Raw genomic sequence first — 15,660 nt, forward strand, 5'->3', positions numbered from 1 at the left:
GCTTGTGACTTCTTTATCTTAGCTTACCTTTCTTAATGCTAACTCCCACCAAACCCTTTTCATTTTCTCTGAACTGACTTTGAAGTCAAATAGAAACTGCTGAATCAGTTTGAGTTGAAAATGAAGCACATCTTGAGACGTACTGAAAATCATCATATCTTGGGGAAATATTGTCTTCTATGTTTTCTTGGTTTTTATTTTTAAACATTTTTCCAAATGAGAGGCGAAGAATTTTTAACTTAGCATGGCTTGCAAATCGCTGTATTTATTTGAGTGGGTTATAATATTTAACATTTATATCTCTATGACTAATATTTTGCATGTATCTTCTACACTTGGCAGCCATTGATGTTCAGAGTACTATTTTTTCTTTAGATATTCTCAGCAAGCACGATCTTATGGAGGTTAACTTGGGCATCTATCTTTTTCTTTTAATTTTTTGCCTTTACTTCTCTAAGAAAATGTTGGGTAGATAAGAAATGGCTCAGCTGCTGTTACTCATCTTCTGGAGCTTCAACAGTCTACTGTAACTTACTGCTGAGAGTGATATTTTAAGATAATTATTCTTTCCCCCCTACCCCCCATATCATCATGGGTTTGAGATAGACCTTGAGCAATGCTGCATAATGTATGTGGATTTGCATTGCTTTTCTGAGTTGGCCATGCTGTTGTTTGTTCTTCTCATATGGAGGCATTCCTTTGCTGATACCTATATTCTTTCTCCTCACAATTCCACCACTGTTGATTGTAGGTCTGATGAAAGTGATTCCTCTCTGTCGGAGGTACAAAGGTACTCTCTCTTTCTCTTTTCTGTTTTCTTGGCATCTCTCACCAAAGTTATTCCAGTTCTTAAGACATTTCATTTTGCTGCATGGTTTTTCCTGATACCTGTGTATTGTTTCTCTTGCTTTTGCTGGAACATGAAACATCTGAGATTTGGGTCAAGCATGTCTCCCCCTCTCCTTTTTTAGGGTGTTCTTTTATCATTGTTGAGCATGTCAGGTATTTTAATTATAGCTGAAATATGGTGTAAACATTTCCTTAGACACATTTTTTCTCTGTTTTCATCAAAAGAAAAAAAAAAAAAAAGGAGCATTTTTTTATGTTTTACTTGCTTCTCTCCTTATTTTTGCTTTTCTTTTTCAGTTGTATGCTTTGATCACTAAAGATGAAATCCTAGTGTAAATAAAAATAAGTAGTTTTTTATTGTGTCTTTCTAAGAGAATGCACAGTGATTTAAGAGGTGAAAGAAATGTTGTCGCTTGTGTCCCTGTGGGTTAGGATTGTGGTACTCAATGAAAAATGAGTTTATCTAGAGAAGGGCAGTCAAATAACTGCTAATAATGTAATGGTGGCTTTGGCTGGTCATTGTAGCAGTTGTAGTGGTTTTTTATCTGTAGAATTTAGAACACTGCATATAGGTAGATAAATAGCTCCAGGACATGTATTTTACATGGCTTGTCATGGGAGTGAGAGGGTGAGAACAGCAGGAGGGAATAACTCAGTTCAGAGGCAGCATGATCCACTAGGGAATACTACAGAGAAAATCATGTTAGCTTAGTGTGATGCTAGAAAACAAAAGCATAGAGACCTAAATTAATTAAAAAGCAAATTGTTCCTGTTTTCTTGAAAACATAAAATGGTGCAGATCAAAGGTGAATGCCTTTCTAAAATGAGGAAGATAATGTTACACAATTTAAGATGCTATTAATACTAGTACAATCTATAGAAGGATTGCTGAGGAGTAATGAAATATATGAGTGAAGATGTCCTGAACTGTAAAAATGTTTAAAATCATAATTTTAAAGTACTAGATAAACTAACCAGTTGTCACAAAGTTAGCTTGTATCATAAAGGACTTATTTCTTTCTATAGCATACTTCTGGACAATATGGCAAATTTTTTGCATTTTCTTAAAGTATCTGATAGTTTTGTTTTGTTTTGATGAGATAGGTCTATGGTTTAGCTCTTTTCCCTCACAGTTATGTGTGTGATTCCCAAAAGAGCAGGACAGTGAGTCTTAACTGCAAGTTGGACAGGTCACAGCTGTGTTGCATGTTTTGGGCATTACCTTGAGGCTTTTCTACATTTCACAGAAATAAAGGGGTTGGTGTGCATGCACTTGTATGCATGGGATTTTAGACTGCTAGTAATTTTTGTCTGGTAAAGAATTGTGAGGTGTTTATTTCAGGCAAGTTAGTCTTTTGGCATCACCACAGAATTAGCTGAAAGTGCCCACGAAGATTCCTCTGGGGTGTCAGCATTCCAGTCATCCTCCCTTTGGCCATTTGGGCATGAGCATGTTGTTGGGTACAGGGTGCAGCGGGAACCTTCTTCAGGCACAGAAGTTAACAGCAATTCTCTGTGTCTGCCCAGAGAATGCAGATGATGTGAAATGCACACTGAGTTTGGAAATGGCAGTGCATGTTACATTCGCTCCATTTTTCAGAGTGTACTGTTTAGATGGTTGATCTTGGGCATACAGAAGCTTTAAGTTTTCTGGTTTGTTCAGCATTATGCAGACTTTGCCATATACCCAGCATTTAGCATCTTGTTGTCTTTTCATTTGTTTGTTTTTGTATGTGATGTCCTTCAACTGATAGTCCAGAATTGATGTGTGTTGAGGCTAAATAGTAAAAGTTCTTAACATAGTTTATGAAAGGCATTCAGCTGTTCTGCCCTCACATCTAAGAACACTAGGTTAATTTTTTTTCCCTAGATGGAAGTAAATTAGCTTTATCTGTGTCTATTACTATGCCCAACTCACATTCCTTTTTTTCCTTAGGGGGATAATTAGCCCATTTCCTGCTTCAAAAGGCATCCGATCGTCCCCACTTCAGTGTATCTATACAGCTGAGGGACATACCAAGGCTGTGCTTTGCGTCGATGCAACTGATGATCTTCTCTTCACTGGATCTAAAGGTTGGGCAAGCTCTGTGCACCTCTGCTGCCTACAGAGGCTGCTTTGACAACTTGAGGTGTTGTGAAATTCTCATTTTGTGCTTAGTGCTGTAAACACAGTGCAAAATTCTAAGGGTCCGTTTCTCAACGTGAGCTGAAGAGGGATTTACAGTAATTATCTACAGCTTCTAACTCCAATGTGTAGTATTTGGCTGCTTATTTGTAGTAGAAAACCACAAAAAGCAGTAATATTAACATTTGTTGAGTGATATGAAGGAAGCAGTCATGGTAGCATGTGCACACATGATATGCAATGTAAATAGCTTCGGGGTGGAGGTGGGAATTGGCACATGTTTGTCTCTGCTGCACAGAGTTTGAATACCCTTATGCCATAGTTGGTTCTTCGAGCTATCTTCATGTGAGGGTGTCTTTTGCTTCCTCCGTGCATCTTGCTGCCTGTCCTTTGTTGTTACAAGAACTGCATGGCAGTTGTGGGAGGGCCTGGAATTTTAGTAGTCTCTCAATTCCTTACTGGATGGTGCAGTCACTCTATAAACTCAAACTGACAGAAGCGGTGCTTTGAAGAAAACATTTTCCTTCTGTCTGTAGTGAATTTCCAGTATCGTTGTTTGTCTTCAAGTTTGTCTTGAAGATACTGCCAGAGGCCACTGGAGCTCAATAGTTTCTTTTCACAAACACCTATTTTAATATAAAGGACTTGTTATAATCTTATATTTTGTGCCTGCAACTATGGCAGATTCTTTTTTTCTGAAAGTATCAAAGCTAAGAGGAATTAGAGTGTCTGGGAAGAAGTTAACACCTGTTGACCGGGAGACTCTCCTTTTCACTAGTTCATATAATGAATAAACCTTGAAATTTCAGGACATCCCTTTTATCTGAGTATTAGCATAGTTGACAACCCCATCAGAGGCAGGTCTTCCACTGCTAATGTTCAGGTGTGGTTTCTGTGGCTATTCTACTAGCTGGCTGTTAAAAATACCAAATCAGACACTTTGAGTTGGCAAATTTTGATCTTTCAGATTTTAAGCCAACATTTCAACATTTGTACAAGTGCATACAACTGCAAAAAGGACATTGATTTAGATTTTGTAAATAATATTTAGTTGATTTCTGTTGAGATTTTGAATTTAGTGGCTATGTAAGGGGGGGAGAAAAGGCATGTTATAAAATATTAATTTACGTCTAGATTTGTATTCTAAAAGTTTGATAGTTGTTTTCTTTTTTTTAATGGATATTTGCAGATGTTGCAAATATTTACCTTTTTGAAGTCCTATCCTAGCTTTTTAAACTTATGGGAGAATTTTTTCCTATAAATATTTTTTGAGGGGAGTTTACCAAATATGCTTTTACTCAACAGTGTAGATAGTTGTTTAATTAAATAAAGTTAAATCTTTTGGAGATTGTTGCTGAAGCAGAAAGTCTCAGCTCACTGACATCAGATAATACTTGCACACAAATTCAGAAATGACAGTAAGCTCTCATGGGCATTGCAGATCTTTGATCTTGGTAGTTGGTGTTTTAATGTGGCAGGCAGGTCTTGCTAAACTTACCTTCATGCTATCATAACTAGAGTCTATACATGAAGCTTTCTCTTCATCCTTTCAGTACTTATTTCAGTATAAATGCATGTCTAAAATACATGGAGTGATACAGACATGGTGCAGCAAGGAGAGTTTCCTGTTCTTGCCAATAGTGTTGCAGATTTCTTGAAAACTTCTATGCATTTGGAATTTTAACAGATCTAAGGTTGTAGTATTTAAATTCCTTTGCTACAAAATCAGAAGAGTGACTAAAGCACTCTCTGCTGGGATTTTAAGAAGCCTCCAAAACACGGAAGAGTTGGGTCCCTTCTCACCTTTGTAGTTTTGTTGTGTCATTTTGAACTTGGCCATGCTAAGTCTCAAAACTCATCCTGAGCTATGTTTTTAGGATTCTTCTCTTCATCTATCATCATCCACACTTTATAGTCTCTAAATTGTCTGCATTTTCACTAGCCTTAAGATTTTTATTCTTTTAAAATGCTTCGGGAGCTAATATGCAGATCTTGAAAGCACATTTAATGATTAACCTTGCTTAGTTTTGGTGATGACAGATGCCTATGTGTATTTTTTAAGAACTACGTTATTTAGCTGTTTTTCTGCAGTGTCTACAGAAATGGAGGAAAATGTATGAGTGCAAATGAATGAATTTATTTTAATTAACTGTGTTTAGGAAAAGCACAAGATTTTTCAGGTTTTTTTTTTTTAATTATTGTGAATATTTTTCTCCTTTTTGTTTGTCTTTATTTAGATCGTACCTGTAAAGTTTGGAATCTGGTAACTGGACAAGAGATTATGTCTTTAGGGGGTCATCCAAATAATGTAGTTTCTATTAAATACTGCAACTACACAAGCCTGGTCTTCACAGTTTCAACCTCCTATATCAAGGTGTGGGACATCAGAGATTCTGCAAAGTGCATTCGGACGTTGACGTGAGTATGCTGAGCCTCAGATGCCAAGCATTAAGATGAGTCTTAGTTTTAGATACATTTTATTATATTTAATTCAATATTGTAGTACAGTGTAATATGAGTACACTGTTGGGGATGGCAGCTTTCTTTACTTGTTCAGGCTAAGTCAGTATGGGCCACCAGTAAAGGGAACACAAAACAATGTACATACAGAGGTTTATCAGATGTTTAGTATTCATAATTGCCTTATAGCCTTTTCTACTCAGTGAAATAGATTTCTTTTTAGAGACTATGAAGTGTGGCAAACAAACTGTAGAATTTGGTTTGTTTTTTTTTTTTCCCTTTTTTTCCTTCTCGACTCAGGTCTTCAGGCCAAGCTATGCCTGCTGATGTGTGCTCAGGAAGTACTAACAGAACAGTTGCTATCCCAGCTGGAGAGAACCAGATCAACCAAATTGCACTAAATCCAACTGGCACATTCCTCTATGCAGCTGCTGGAAACTCAGTGAGGATGTGGGACCTGAAAAGGTACTGAACACCAGTCAAAGAAAATGTTCTTTAGGTGGTTAGGTGTGCATAGGCAGCAAAGTTGTGCACATGAAACAGTCAGTTTCTTCTATATGGTAGTGTCCATACCTGGGCAAAATATGGTATCAGTTACAGATCAGCTAATCAATCTGTGGTGGCTACTGAGATAGTAATTTTCTCATGTGTTAAGGTTGTGGTGAATCATTTCAGTAAAAATGACAGGAAAAACACAAGGTTTCATTGTAAGGTGAGAATAGGAATCCTGACTAGTAATTGTTGATGAGATGAGGGAAGTCAATGGAAGTAATGCAATATAATACGAGATTATGATACCTGCACTATAATTACACTTCTCCAAAGACAACCTGCTCCCAAAGATTGCATTCAAAATACAGAAAATACTTATCAGGGGGCTGATTCATCTTTACTTTAAAATGTTTTAATTCTTATTTTGCATACATAAAAGGGTTTTGTTGTATTTAACGTAGATGTAATAGTTATCCATGGATATGAATAATAGAGTATAGGTAAACAAGAGGATGAGTCCTGAAGACATAGGGAAAATAAAACAATCCATTCTGTCAGAAGATGTGCTATGGACTGTATTGGATATATGAAAAATTAACAAATCCTCATTTCTTCTCTTATCCTTAAAGATTTCAGTCTACAGGAAAGCTAACTGGTCACCAGGGTCCTGTTATGTGCCTTACTGTTGATCAGATCTCCAATGGACAAGATCTTATTATCACTGGTTCAAAGGATCATTATATAAAGGTAAACCACTGGTATTTGCTTCTTTTAGCTTGGCATGTCAGCATGGGATGCAGGCTTCAGCAGAAGTGGCTTACATCTACACATTCAAAATGTGATAGCCAAGATGAAAATTATTTCACCACTCATGGATCATGAACAATATTCAGTCATAATACTTACCAATTCAATGCCTTTTTTGTTTCTCCAAGAAAGATGGATGCATGGTTGTCTCCAGTTAAGTTTTTCTTTTAATCCCCATTAAATTGGATGTTGGGTGTACAAAGTCTTGGAGAATATTTGTCGCACCTACTTTTAGGTAACATTTAGCTCTTTAAAGTATCTTAAGTCAATGCTTCTGTTTTGGAGTGCAGACCTAATTGTTTCAGCAGAGACACCCTGTGTGTTCCTCAGATAAGACAGTCCAGGGTTTAGCCAGGCTCTTTCTGAAGTGTTACCTGTGTTCTGCATTGAGGAAGACCACAAGGTCAGCACTTCTCAGTCAAGGATATGGAATCTGGTTTTCGGGAGGAGGGTTTTTTTTCCTCTTTTTCTTTTTTTTTTTTTTTTTTTTTTTTTTGACTCACCTCAGCCAGTGGCTATTTGAACCCACAAGCTACTGTTTCTCAGGACTACACCTAAATCACCAGACGTAAGGAATTCTAGATCATCTGTAAAGCCAGCGGTCACACTGCAAAGAATATGTGATACATGAGGCCGAAGAGAGAATGGACAAGAAACCCTAGATTGTTATGAGGGGATATAATGTGTTCTGTTCTTCTCACCCACTGGAAAAAGTGTATGAACACAGCTGGGGGTGGAGCAGGATGCAGAACCTGTGTGAGTTTCTCACTGAGCTAGGCTTTCTTTTTTTCATATTATTCTACAATTCTTGGATGCTTGGCTGTGCACTGTGCCAGATGCAAAAAACTGCCTGAGAGGTTAGTGCATAGTTGGACAATTCGGGCTGTGGATTTGAATCCTATCAGCAGTGTCCCTATGGTTAGAGGCCAGGGGATTCTTAGGCAATGGGGAGACAGAGGCAGACACTCTAAGAATTACTTCTCTGCACAGTTCAGGATAGTGGTTAAGTTATGAGCTGCCATCCTGGCACGGTATGAATGAAAGACCTCAGTGGGAACAACAGGTTGGGATCATGTAATGCAAGTTTGTCATGCTGTGAGCTCCTGTGACAAGCAAGGAGGTGGGAGGGCTTTTGGAAAACAAAGCTGTCAACAGTCAGATGTTGCAGAATTTCTGAGAGAGAGGAGGCATGATTTATGTCTGGAGTGAGAATTGAGCTACCCCTCAGATTAGGCCCCTGATAAGCGGCCTTGGTGGGGCCTAGAAGCCTTTGATGCGGTAAGAATTCAGTTGTGGCGCAGTTAGAAATTATGTTAAGGTAACTACAAAGTAATGAGCTTTCTGAGTGTGAATTAGAGTAGAGCTGCAGTGTGAAAAGCCTGACCACCTTAAGGCAAGGTAAACAATGTTAGCATGCCAATCAGGGTGCCTTTGTAAACTGTAAACTATATGGAAGTGTATAAAAACTGCCATCTTCTCTCAAGTAAATGGAGAACGTTGCATTAATTATATTGGTTGGATGTACGTTCTGTCCTGTCCAGCTTTCCCGTTATCTGAGGTCCCTGGCTTTAGTCAGAGAAGTTTATCTGTCCTTCTTGTCCGTCCTTTCCATGGCCAGGCTACATAAATCCTCCAAAGACTGCCTGCCTCTTGACTTACACCATTACAATGTCCTGGGATATTTCAGCCATCTCTACATGCTTCAGAGTAGTGTGTGTTCTCCAAAGTGAATGTCTTCAGAATTGTCAAGCTGCTGTCTATGAATTCTCAATGCTTCTGTTCAGCCCAGAAAATAAGATTATGTGGAGACCTCATAACTTTCCAGTATCAGAAAGGGGCTTACAGGAAAGCCAGACAGGGACTCTTCATCAGGAACTGTAGTGACAAACAAGGAGTAATGAGTACAGATGGAAAAAGGGGAAATTTAGGTTATGATATTAACATGAAATTTTTCACTGTGAAGGTGGTGAGATACTGAAACAGACTGCCCAGTGAGGTTGTGGATGCTGCAATACTGGCAGTATTCAAAGCCAGGCTGGATAAGGCCTTGAGCAGCTTGGTATAGTGGGAGCTGTCCCTCCTACCAAAGAGGGGTTGGGACTATATGATCATTGAGGTCCATTTTAACCCCTTAACAATCTGTGGTTCTCTGCATGGGTAGGGCTGTTGGGCTACCAGGTCTGGTGACAGATACTGTCATGCCACAGGATATTACTGTCTTGTCTACTGAGTCAGTAATATAAGTCATGTGTAGGAACCTGAATTTTCTGGTTTATAATTGAATTTTTTGTTACATTTTGAACTGATGCATGTTAATTGAATGCGGTAACTTATTTAAAAATATTTTTAGCTTAAAACGTACTATTTTACACTACCAAGCTCTCCCTTTTCTACTGTCAAGCTTATTCATTCTAGAAGGCCAATAAAGAGCAAATAATAGAGTATAAAATTTGACATTTGCTTATGACACAGAGCTGATGGTTTAAAGAGTTACAGCTCATCTGTTCTTTCAGTTCAGTCTCACTGGGTGAGTTCTGGTTCCCTACAATGCAAAATGAATGCTGCTTACACTGCAGCTCTAGCAACAAAGACATGATGGCATTGATTTTGCCTTAAATTGTCAAAACAACCTTTCTTAAAGAGTTTGTTCTAACACCCCATTCTTGGAGCACAGGCAAGGAGAGAGGTGTGTCTAATCCATGAAAAGCATCAGTGTGTAATAGTACGTAACCGTTACCAAAACAACTTGTCCAGAAAAACATATTAATCCTGTTTTTGAAGCTACTTACCTGTGCAATTCTCCCAGAGTGAGTTATGTTTCCCAAACTCACCCATGAACTTTGTTTCTCTAGCCCATCACACAGGGTATATATGGGCCCTTCCTGTGAAGCTGCTGTGTATATGATACTCAAGTAGTAGTACTTCTTCCCAGAGCAGTCTTCTCTGAAGTCAGTGGAGTATTCCCACTTCAGGCAGGAGGTGGAAGAGGAGAAAGGAGTGGTTCTGGTAGATAAATTCTGTCAAATATACATCATGATACTGTGGCCTGTAATAAGTTTTTTCCCTAAAGTTATTTGCTGCATGACTTTCAAGCAGATTAGATGGCAGAATATTTCATGTAACATATTTCATTATTTATTTTAGATGTTTGATGTGACTGAAGGGGCTCTTGGAAGCGTAAGTCCTACACACAATTTTGAACCTCCTCATTATGATGGCATTGAAGCACTTGCTATTATGGGAGATAACCTTTTTAGTGGATCAAGAGATAATGGAATTAAGAAATGGGATTTGTCTCAAAAAGACCTTCTTCAGGTAATGAAAGAAATCATGAAGCTGCTGTGACAGTCACACTGTAGAACTGTTTTCAGGTTGTTTAAATGTTCAGGTTCATACAATGACTATTCACATAGACACTGGTGTTTTTAATAGGGAAGGCATGGAGCACTGACTAAGAAAGCAATCAATAATGTACTTGATCTTTACATGCAGTTGATTTTCTCTTGTGTGCGTGTAGCATCAGGAAATTCTGATGAAGTGGTTATCCTGTTTTAGCTCTGAGTACATGGGGGTTGTTTTTCTGCTTCAGAATAAAAGCATCATTTGCCTCATCAGTGACTGGTATCATTGAATACTTGTCTTTGACAAGTTAGTAAATTTTGGATTGGGAACTCATTAATGAGAAACAATACTTTAGATCAGGCTACAGAATGTTTTCTTGTGATGAGGTTTTACAGCCTGTCTCACTCCACCCAGTCTTAGACCTTAGATCATTTCCTTATACAGTGCACGTGTGATGTTATGTATACAACACACTTAAAACAACACTTGCTGTCAGAACACATTTGCTGTATGTTTTTCCTTACATAAAAAGGAAAAAAGGGAGTGGGTGTAAAAGGACCTCAAATCTGGGGAATTTGCAGTTTGTGTGGCATGAAGAACTTTGCTTTTTGCCTACCTGCTATAAGCTGTTCTTTTCTTCTAGGTCTTATAAGAGGTTCTTGAGGTATAGTTGTGATTATTTAACTTGAGACTGAGTGAGAACTGGAAGGTAGAAAAACAAATACCAGAAAAGAGTGCTGTTTTTGCACTAATTTTTAGGGAAAGGAGGAGCATGCATTTAATATGCAGGAAACAATTTTAAAATATTGGGACATGAGAAAATAATGGACTGGCTACTTTAAAAAGACAATTTCTATATAGGTATACCTAGTATTACATAAATATATGAACTTTCATGACCTTCATTCAAAATCATCCACTTCAGTGCCTCTTCCTTTTCAGAATACTATGAAGACTTCACAGTTAAAATAAGGATTCATAAATTTAGCATCTTACAGAAAATCTTCACTTGGGCATATTGGGACATCTGCCCTCACATCTTTCTGTCCAGAAAAATGTGCTAAGCGGCTTGTACCAAAATCATAGGCACTGGAAAGATTTTGTATTCTCAGAATTACTTCATTAAAGTTGCAAGGAGTGTCTTCACTCTTGCATTTTAGGCTCAATATATTATACAGTATGCATTTTTGCTATTGCAATTAATTTAACATCAGAAAGAGTACAGGATCGGGGGTGAATAAGTATGTAAACTGGACTAGTTATATCACTTTCCTTGTTTCCCTTTTGGTATATGTGCATTTCATAATTTCTCTACTTCCCCTGTTTGTTGGTTTGAAAAGAAGAACTTGATAACTGTTGTGGTTTGACATGGGAAAAGAATTTTTCTAGAAGGAAGAGGTTAATCTAGTTAAGGGTTAAGTTTAGATATTAACACTTAAAGTGACTAATTAAAAGTAGACACACCTCTAAGAATATAGAGGAGTTAAAAGCAGAATTTTTAAGAGAACTTACTCTCTTTGGTTCCAGTCATCAGAGAGTACAGACCTCCCCTGCCCAGCCACGAGCTGGGTGGGGGACGGGGGCCATGTGGCCAGGGGAGGTAGGCTAGGGGGTGAAGGATTGGGAACTGAGCTGGGCCAGCTCCTGCAGACAGAAGGGTGGAGAACGTTTGAAATGTTTTTGTTTCCCCCCCCCCAACTTAGAGAGAAAAAAATAAAGAGCCTACAGACACCTGGAAATTTGCTGTTGGAAGAAAAATGGGGTGGGGGGGAAAGATGCTTAGTGTAGGAGACGGGAGACAGAGTCTTGAGCTGAGATTTTAGCCATCTGGGGAGTCTGGGAATTTATTTTAACCCTTTCTTGAGAAATGAAGATGTTGTGAAATATTACTCCTCCTCAATTTAAAAGAAAGAAAAATAGCCTGAGACCTTAAATGTTAAGGAAAGAAAGTTGAGGGGAAAGTATAGAGTGACTTTTGGCTAGACTCTCCTTGTTAGCCATAAACTAAACCAATCCTTTCTCCAAGAGAGATTGCATTTTAAGGGGATGCAATGGTGAGCTAAGAGACTTCTTCAGCAATTACCAGTTCAGGAATGAACAGAAAAAAGCTGAAGAAGGTGTGATGATGCTTTCTGTCCTCAGAGAAGAAGAAAAGACAATCTCTGTTCTTAAACCCTCAGCCCCAGGGGAAAATGGGGGAGGACTGTAGTCCCAAAATGAAACACTAGACTGTTATTCCTGTTAGTCCTTAGCAAAACATCTTTAAAGGAGCCCTATAAACAGTCTCTGTCCATGCACAGTAATAAGAGCACTATGACAGAGAGAAGAGAGTGTCATACTGGCTGGTGTGTCTGGGCAGTGCCATGTGTGACATGGAAACACAAGAAGTAGCAGCTGTGTTACCTAGGAGTCTATAGTGCAAGGGAGACTCCTCTCTCCACTAATAGTCTCAATTATGTAGAAGGGTAAAGACTTGATTAAGAGTCCAAATGTGTCTCGCTGTAGTTTGTTAGAGTTGAGTGGTGAGAGGAGAAATGTTTTTAAAAATTTTCATTTTAAATTTTGTGTCTGTGTTTTTTTTTCCTTTCTTTTTTTCTTTTATAGTAGTAGTAGTAGTTTAATAAAGTTTTTTTTCCCCCTTTATTATTAAACTTAGTCCTGCTTTGCTCTGTTCTCAATCGCATTTCACAGCATTCAATTGATAAGTTACATTTTCTTGGGGGCGCTGGCATTGTGCCAATGTCAAACCATGACAACAATAATCTCACACTTGCTTCTTTCTTTTTATTTCTATTTCTATAAAATGCTGTCTGTTTTTCAAGGAAGTGAGACTGAAGCATTTGACAGAATAGAAATAATTTTTATTTATTGTCTTTTTTAGGGAATGAGAAGTGCTGTTCTTTGCTAATCATGTGGTAATTCAGAGTTGAAGGGCCCACTGGAGGTTACACAATGTAAAGTTGTCTTGTTGGTCCAAGCAAGGCCAGCTTTGTAGTTAGGTCTGGTTTCTCAAGGCCTTGCCCAGTTGAGTTTTCAAAACCTCCAAGGTCGCAGATTGAACAGCTGCTCTCCTTAATCTACCCAGCAACCAAAACCTGAAACAGAGCCGGGCTGCTTTACAGCAGAAGGGCTAATGTTGCATCAGAGGTTCTGGTTTGGCATACACGTGTTCACCAGGTCTGATCCTCTGTATTTGATGAAAATCCCTTAGCAAGTATGCTCTTCAAAAGAATTTGGCGATCAGCTACTTCACTTGGGGTTGCACATCCCAAGTCACAAAACCCTGCTGTGACAAAATTGGGATTTCTAAGAACCATGGCCACCCCACCCCCTGCCACTCCCAGTTTCATGAAGTGCTGCAGAATCAGACTACCAGTGCTGTGGTAGCTGTGCATGTTATAAATGAAACACCGAGGTGATCCTAGAAAGCTGAATGTACTCCATTATGAGCAATGCAGCAAAGCAAAGCAATTCTTACCAAACTGAACTAGAGAAAAGCCACATTTGGTATCCCCAAACAACAGCAAATTTTGGCTATTATTTCCCCTTTTTTTTTTTTTTTTTTTTCCCCCGGTGTATTTATTTGTGAGAACAAATAAATGTGTTCAAATAAATTTGAGAACAACAAAAGGATGTTGTTCTCAGCTGGTCTGTGCAGCATTTTGCTTTCTGCATGAGAACCTAAATGCTAGTGCCTTTCCTCAACAAAAAGTTAATGTGTTTCTGTGAACTGCAACATCACAAAATCAATGTGTAGTGGGAAAAAAGAAAGAAGGCAAACACAGAAACAGCTTCTGTCTTCGTGGTGTATTTTTGTGCAGTATTTTGGATTTTCTTTTTATGTGTTTTATAGCAGTTATAGAGTCTTGAAACATATACAGAGACCATATGTTCAAAAATGCATTCAAATATGTATTTGAAAACATCCAGACTTTACATTATCCTAAACTGATTTCTGTTCCACATTAGGTCAATTGTGCATATTAGATCTTTTCTTTTATTGCAGTATTTTTTTCACAAAAAAAAAACACTCTTGGAAGTTAGCACTCTCCTTGCTCTAAAGGTGCAGAAGCCACCCAGAGCCAGGTAGCAAAACTGCTGCAAGATAAGGAATCAGGCTTACAACTTGGGCTTTTCCCACTTCTGTGCTTGTTCCTCTGGAATTTTGTGCAGCCCTGTGAGACTTATCTGCCTTCTCTCTTTCAGCAAGTCCCTAATGCTCACAAGGACTGGGTTTGTGCTCTTGGCCTGGTGCCCGGTGTGCCGGTTCTGCTCAGCGGCTGCAGGGGAGGCACCCTCAAGCTCTGGAACGTGGATACCTTTGCACCCATTGGGGAGATGAAGGGACATGACAGCCCTATAAATGCCATCTGCACCAACTCCAGCCAGATTTTTACAGCAGCAGAGTGAGTTCTTCTCCATGAATCTTTCTTTTCTGTGTCCCCTGCTAGAATTCTGTCCATGCACATGTTTGTAGGACATGTGTAACTCACTTCATAGAAAGCATCAGGAGACCTTGTCCACTCCATGCCCCTCAGTCCTAATATCTACCACAGCCATCCCAAAGCGGGGTGCTTGCACCCCAGAGGATGCACAACATGACCCAGTGGGGTGCTGGAATAAATTATTAGAATTCAGTGGTTTGTGTATACAATTAATAAATATACACAGCAGTGTGGGCTTAAAAAAATTTTAGTGGTAGGGGGTGCATGATCAAAACAATTTGGAGACCGCTGATCCTATAGGATGTCAGGGAGAATTTGGCAGTACTTGAGAACTTAAGTTTAAGCTTATCTCTACAGCTGGACTCTTTCCTGCCAGGACTCTTTCCTTACCTGTGCAAATTCTCCTGAAAGCCATGGCACATGGCTGTTTGTTTGTGGTTGGTTTGTTTTTAAGTGCTGGCATACAGCAGAAGCTTTGCAAGCCATCCTACTGTCCTGTAAACACCTTGATTTGAATATTTGTCCGCTCAGTAAAAGTGAGCAAAGTGAGGGACTGAAATCTCAGGGGAAATGACCAAGAAAAATACCTTGTTATGGAGAATATTCAGGGAACGGCAACAGAGTCTCTTTGTGGTGTAGTCTGAGCACAGGAGCTGTGAAAGCTGACGTGTTACATTCTTGTTCCAATTGTGGAAGCTTCTGGCCTTCTGAATTACAAACAGGTCTTTCTGAATCATAGCAGGATTTCAAAGTTGCCAAGTTTTCATATTTGGTGGTCAGGTTTTATGTTTGAGCACTAATAGGTAGGGGTAGAGATGTCAAAACTTCTGTCTCTGTTTGCCTAAAAATTATGAATCCATTTAGAACATACAAGCATCTGAAATTCATTATTTTTTTGTAAGAAAATAATTTTAGTCTTTTGGTGTTTCTAGCAGTGGGCTTAAAAAATTTTAGATGGTTCCTAACAATTTACAGTGGAATGAAGGCACAAGTCAGAAAATACTTTTAACTGTCACAAAGTCTGCTCTGTCTGCTGGTTTCTTTTGAGGGGGTTGTGAGGAACATAGGAAATAATGTTGGCTAGGCACTCAAGTTAATGAGAAATTCATAACTTCCCTTTCATGGAATAAATTGCTATTT

The 15,660-nt window shown here is 38.7% G+C and overlaps 1 protein-coding gene across 16 annotated transcripts in view; it reads left to right on the forward strand.

The window, feature by feature from the left end:
- KIF21A (kinesin family member 21A) overlaps positions 1-15,660 on the forward strand; it is an 88,485-nt gene that overhangs the window by 71,012 nt on the left and 1,813 nt on the right. For 12 of the 16 annotated variants that reach the window (XM_072919977.1, XM_072919880.1, XM_072919922.1 and 9 more), the window contains 7 exons: positions 752-790; positions 2,786-2,922; positions 5,212-5,392; positions 5,735-5,899; positions 6,556-6,673; positions 9,878-10,048; positions 14,282-14,481. In XM_072919977.1, the coding sequence (XP_072776078.1) occupies positions 752-790; positions 2,786-2,922; positions 5,212-5,392; positions 5,735-5,899; positions 6,556-6,673; positions 9,878-10,048; positions 14,282-14,481 (1,011 nt within the window). The remainder of the gene's footprint in view (positions 1-751; positions 791-2,785; positions 2,923-5,211; positions 5,393-5,734; positions 5,900-6,555; positions 6,674-9,877; positions 10,049-14,281; positions 14,482-15,660) is intronic. The other 4 variants (XM_072919901.1, XM_072919944.1, XM_072919992.1 and 1 more) reach the window with 1 other exon arrangement.

This window comes from Taeniopygia guttata, chromosome 1A, assembly GCF_048771995.1.
Source record: "Taeniopygia guttata chromosome 1A, bTaeGut7.mat, whole genome shotgun sequence".
Classification (NCBI taxonomy): Eukaryota; Metazoa; Chordata; class Aves; order Passeriformes; family Estrildidae; genus Taeniopygia; species Taeniopygia guttata.